The sequence below is a fragment of the Entelurus aequoreus genome, linkage group LG27, assembly GCF_033978785.1.
Source record: "Entelurus aequoreus isolate RoL-2023_Sb linkage group LG27, RoL_Eaeq_v1.1, whole genome shotgun sequence".
NCBI lineage: Eukaryota > Metazoa > Chordata > Actinopteri > Syngnathiformes > Syngnathidae > Entelurus > Entelurus aequoreus.
Genome location: NC_084757.1, coordinates 34,743,590 through 34,750,031, shown reverse-complemented (window position 1 = coordinate 34,750,031; position 6,442 = coordinate 34,743,590). Strand labels below are relative to the sequence as shown.

General features: G+C 35.6%; 1 protein-coding gene across 1 annotated transcript in view; it reads left to right on the top strand.

Annotated features, from left to right (window-relative positions):
- slc34a2b (solute carrier family 34 member 2b) overlaps positions 1 to 6,442 on the top strand; it is a 46,916-nt gene that overhangs the window by 33,431 nt on the left and 7,043 nt on the right. The window contains exon 10 of the mRNA XM_062038800.1: positions 1,780 to 1,875. Within this exon, the coding sequence (XP_061894784.1) occupies positions 1,780 to 1,875 (96 nt within the window). The remainder of the gene's footprint in view (positions 1 to 1,779; positions 1,876 to 6,442) is intronic.

The window sequence follows — 6,442 nt, the reverse complement described above, 5'->3', positions numbered from 1 at the left end:
GTAATATTAGGTGAATATTACTGTAATATTAGATGAATATTACTATAATATTAGGTGAATATTACTGTACTATTAGATGAATATTACTATAATATTAGGTGAATATTACTGTAATATCAGGTGAATATTACTGTAATATTAGATGAATTTTACTATAATATTAGGTGAATATTACTGTATTATTAGGTGACTATTACTGTAATATTAGATGATTATTACTGTAGTATTAGATTAATGTTACTCTAAAATTAGATGAATATTACTGTAGTATTAGGTGAATATTACTGTAATATTAGATGAATATTACTATAATATTAGGTGAATATTACTGTAATATTAGATACATTTGACTGTAATATTAGATTCATTTTACTGTAAAATTAGATGAATATTATTTTAATGTTAGATGAATATTACTGTAGTATTAGGTGAATATTACTGTAATATTAGATGGATATTACTGTAATATTAGATGAATATTACTATAATATTAGGTGAATATTACTGTAATATTAGATACATTTGACTGTAATATTAGATTCATTTTACTGTAAAATTAGATGAATATTATTCTAATGTTAGATTAATATTACTGTAGTATTAGGTGAATATTACTGTAATATTAGATGGATATTACTGTAATATTAGATTAATATTAATGTAATATTAGAGGAATTGTACTGTAATATTAGATGAATGTTACTGTAATATTAGTAACATTTTACTGTAATATTAAATGAACATAACTGTAAAATTAGATGGATTTTACTGTAATATTAGTTTAAATTTACTCTAATATTATATACACTGCCGTTCAAAAGTTTGGGTTCACATTGAAAAGTCCTTATTTTTGCAGGAAAAGCACTGTACTTTTCAATGAAGATAACTTTAAACTAGTCTTAACTTGAAAGAAATACACTCTATACATTGCTAATGTGCTAAATGACTATTCTAGCTGCGAATGTCTGCTTTTTGGTGCAATATCTACATAGGTGTATAGAGGCCCATTTCCAGCAACTATCACTCCAGTGTTCTAATGGTACAATGTGTTTGCTCATTGGCTCAGAAGGCTAATTGATGATTAGAAAACCCTTGTGCAATCATGTTCACACATCTGAAAACACTTTAGCTCGTTACAGAAGCTACAAAACTGACCTTCCTTTGAGCAGATTGAGTTTCTGGAGCATCACATTTGTGGGGTCAATGAAACGCTCAAAATGGCCAGAAAAAGAGAACTTTCATCTGAAACTCCACAGTCTATTCTTGTTCTTAGAAGTGAAGGCTATTCCACTAAATTGTTTGGGTGACCCCAAACTTTTGAACGGTAGTGTACATATATATATATATATATATATATGTATGGTGGTCGGAGGCTAAAGGTCTCACTCACGGTGCTGTTGCATGTTTAATATGGCTGTTTGGGCCCCACAGACCATTGCCACCTTTCCACTTTGGCCCCTGGAGGCCAAACATTGGGACAAGCCAGTATCAGACGGATTACTACTTTAAAGACAGACTGATAGTATAAAAAATACAATAATATTGAGTTTGAACAAGTATCACGGTCACAAAGTGAGAACATCGTAGTTGTAGCTTGCTTCTCCCAGGAAACTAAAGAAGGTTATTTCACTTCATCAAGCATTTGAAAGATGTTTCATATTATTGCATCTTTTTTCAGAAAAAAAAAACTAGACCAGGTTTCCATGCTCTGAATTAGTCTGATTGTTTTGTATTGTCACACCTGCATGTGGATCTTTATGTTCTTCCTTTCTGTCGCAGCTGGATAAATCCGTCATCACCGGCATCGCCACCGGAGACCCGGCGGCCAGAAACAAAAGCCTGATCAAAATATGGTGCAAGAAAAAGGTCAACACGGTGAGAAGGTAGTCGGAAAAAGGGAAGTCTTAGACCAGACCTGGGCAAAATGCGTTCGACGTCATTTTTTTTTAGACCTTTAACATCAAAACTGTATTTGCCATTATGATGTGCAGTGATGTTTTTAAATGGCTGTAAGTCTTCAACTATATTTCAATGGTTGAAATCTGCACTTTTGGGTGTTAAAGGCCTACTGAAAGCCACTACTAGCGACCACGCAGTCTGATAGTTTATATATCAATGATGAAATCTTAACATTGCAACACATGCCAATACGCCACTAAAGTGACATTTTACATTTCCCGCTAAACTTCCGGTTGAAAACGTCTATGTATGATGACGTATGCGCGTGACGTCAATGGTTGAAACGAAAGTATTCGGACGCCATTGAATCCAATACAAAAAAGCTCTGTTTTCATCGCAAAATTCCACAGTATTCTGGACATCTGAGTTGGTGAATCTTTTGCAATTTGTTTAATGAACAATGAAGACTGCAAAGAAGAAAGTTGTAGGTGGGATCGGTGTATTAGCGGCTGGCTGCAGCAACACAAGCAGGAGGACTTTGAGGTGGGTAGCAGACGCGCTATCCGACGCTAGCCGCCGACCGCATCGGTGATCGCGTGAAGTCCTTCGTCGCGCCGTCGATCGCTGGAACGCAGGTGAGCACGGGTGTTGACGAGCAGATGAGGGCTGGCTGGCGTAGGTGGAGCGCTAATGTTTTTAGCATAGCTCTGTGAGGTCCCGTTGCTAAGTTAGCTTCAATGGCGTCGTTAGCAACAGCATTGTTAACCTTCGACAGGCTGGAAAGCATTAACCGTGTATTTACATGTCCACGGTTTATTTTCTGTCTATCCTTCCAGTCAGGGGCTTATTTCTTTTGTTTATATATCCAGTTAAGCCCGATGCTATCACGTTAGCTCCGTAGCTAAAGCGTTTCGCCGATGTATTGTCGTGGAGATAAAAGTCACTGTGAATGTCCATTTCGCGTTCTGGACTCTCATTTTCAAGAGGATATAGTATCCCAGGTGGTTTAAAATACAAATCCGTGATCCACAATACAAAAAGGAGAAAGTGTGGAATCCAATGAGCCAGCTTGTACCTAAGTTACGGTCAGAGCGAAAAAAGATGCGTCCTGCACTGCACTCTAGTCCTTCACTCTCGCGTTCCTCATCCACGAATCTTTCATCCTGGCTCAAATTAATGGGGTAATCGTCGCTTTTTCGCATTGAAAACAATGGGGAAATGTGAGGAGCCTTTCAACCTGTGACGTCACGCTACTTCCGGTACGGGCAAGGCTTTTTTTTTTATCAGCGAGCAAAAGTTGCGAACTTTACCGTCGATGTTCTCTACTAAATCCTTTCAGCAAAAATATGGCAATATCGCGAAATGATCAAGTATGACACATAGAATGGATCTGCTATCCCCGTTTAAATAAAAAAAAATTCATTTCAGTAGGCCTCTAAAGGAGTTATTATGGTAATCTAGGTCACAGCAGACCAGGAACAAAGCAAAGTGGGCGGAGTTTTACATAATAATATATCATAAAATGTATTACACTTTGCCATGTTCATATGTTGTTGATATTCAGTGTTTTATTGTTCATAGTTAATATTTCTTTATTTTCATGTGCATATTGGGTGTCCCATTCGTTTTTTTGAGGTGGTCCGTCATAACTTTTTTTTTACAAACCCCAAAAGCAGTGAAGTTGTCACGTTGTGTAAATGGTAAATAAAAAGAGAATACAACAAATCCTTTTCAACTTATATTCAATTGAACAGACTGCAAAGACAACATATTTAACGTTCCGACTGGAAAACGTTGTTATTTTTTTGCAAATATTAGCTCATTTGGAATCGGATGCCTGCGACATGTTTAAAAAAAAAAAAGCTGGCACAAGTGGCAAAAAAGACTGAGAAAGTTGAGGAATGCTCGTCAAAGACTTATTTGGAACATCCCACAGGTGAACAGGCTAATTGGGAACAGGTGAGTGCCATGATTGGGTATAAAAGCAGCTTCCATGAAAACAAACAAGGACGGGGCGAGGGTCACCACTTTCTCAACAAATGCCTGAGCAAATTGTTGAAGAACAACATTTCTCAACCAGCAAGGAATTTAGGGATTTCACCATCTACGCTCCGTGATATCATCAAAAGGTTCAGAGAATCTGGAGAAATCACTGCACGTAAGCCATGATGTTACGGACGTTGGATCCTTCAGGCGGTACTGCATCGGTGTGTAAATGATATCACCACATGGGTTCAGGATCACTTCAGAAAACCACTGTCAGTAACTACAGTTGGTCGCTACATCTGTAAGTGCAAGTTAAAACTCTATTATGCAAAGCGAAAGCCATTTATCAACAACACCCAGAAACGCTTTGCCGGCTTTGCTGGGCCAGAGCTCATCTAAGATGGACTGATGCAAAGTGGGAAAGTGTTCCGTGGTCTGACGAGTCCTAATTTAAATTGTTTTTGGAAACGGTGGACGTTTTGTCCTCCGGAACAAAGAGGAAAAGAACCATCCGGACTGTTCTAGGCGCAAAGTGTAAAAGGCAGCTTGTGTGATGGTATGGGGATGTATTAGTGCCCAAGACATGGGTAACTTACACATCTGTGAAGGCACCATTAATGCTGAAAGGTACACACAGCTTTTGGAGCAAAATATGTTGCCAACGTTATCATGGACGCCCCTGCTTATTTGAACTTTTTTGCTGCCATTTATTTGCAAAACAAAAATATAGTTTTTCAGTTGGAACATGAAATATCTTGTCTTTGCAGTCTATTCAATTGAATATAAGGATTTGCAAATCATTGTATTCTCTTTTTATTTACAAATAACACAACGCAACAACTTCACTGCTTTTGGGGTTTTGTAGAATTCTATCGGACTTTGTGACGTTTTAGTGTCCCTGAAAAAAAAAGGGACACCAAACACACATACTGTACAGAAGAGTTGTAGAGCTAAATGTGTATATGTATGTGTTATACCAGGGCTCACCAACCTTTTTGAAACCAAGAGCTACTTCTTGGGTAGTGATTAATGCGAAGGGCTACCAGTTTGATACACACTTAAATAAATTGCCAGAAATAGCCAACTTGCTCAATTTACCTTTAACTCTATGTTATTATTAATAATTAATGATATTTACACTTAATTGAACGGTTTAAAAGAGGAGAAAAACACAAAAAAAATGACAATGACATTTTGAAACATGTTTATCTTCAATTTCGATTCTTTAAAATTCAAAATTCAACCGAAAAAAAGAAGAGAAAAACTGGCTAATTCAAATCTTTTTGAAAAAATTAAAAAAATAATTTATGGAACATCATTAGTAATTTTTCCTGGTTAAGATTAATTTTAGAATTTTGATGACATGTTTTAAATTAAATTAAAATCCAATCTGCACTTTGTTAGAATATACAACAAATTGGACCAAGCTATATTTCTAACAAAGACAAATCGTTATTTCTTCTAGATTTTCCAGAACAAAAATTTTAAAAGAAATTCAAAAGACTTTGAAATAAGATTTAAATTTGATTCTACAGATTTTCTAGATTTGCCAGAATATTTTTTTTTCAATTTTAATCATGATAAGTTTGAAGAAATATTTCTCAAATATTCTTCGTCGAAAAAACAGAAGCTAAAATGAAGAATTAAATTAAAATGTGTTTATTATTCTTTACAATAAAAAAAACAAATTGACTTGAACATTGATTTAAATGGTCAGGAAAGAAGAGGAAGGAATTTAAAAGGTAAAAAGGTACACTACCGTTCAAAAGTTTGGGGTCACATGTAAATGTCCTTATTTTTGAAGGAAAAGCACTGTACTTTTCAATGAAGATAACTTTAAACTAGTCTTAACTTTACAGAAATACACTCTATACATTGCTAATGTGCTAAATGACTATTCTAGCTGCAAATGTCTGCTTTTTGCTGCAATATCTACATAGGTGTATAGAGGCCCATTTCCAGCAACTATCACTCCAGTGTTCTAATGGTACAATGTGTTTGCTTATTGGCTCAGAAGGCTAATTGATGATTAGAAAACCCTTGTGCAATCATGTTCACACATCTGAAAACACTTTAGCTCCTTACAGAAGCTACAAAACTTCCTTTGAGCAGGTTGAGTTTCTGGAGCATCACATTTGTGGGGTCAATTAAACGCTCAAAACAGCCAGGAAAAGAGAACTTTCACCTGAAACTCGACAGTCTATTCTTGTTCTTAGAAATGAAGGCTATTCCACTAAATTGTTTGGGTGACCCCAAACTTTTGAACGGTAGTGTATATGTGTTTAAAAATCCTAAAATCATTTTTTTTCTCTAAAATTGTCTTTCTGAAAGTTATAAGAAGCAAAGTACAAAAAAATAATGAGTTTATTTAAACAAGTGAAGACCAAGTCTTTCAAATATTTTCTTGGATTTTCCAATTCTATTTGAGTTTTGTCTCTCTTAGAATTAAAAATGTCGGGCAAAGCGAGACCAGCTTGCTAGTAAATAAATACAATTTAAAAAATAGAGTCAGCTCACTGGTAAGTGCTGCTATTTGAGCTATTTTTAGAACAGGCCA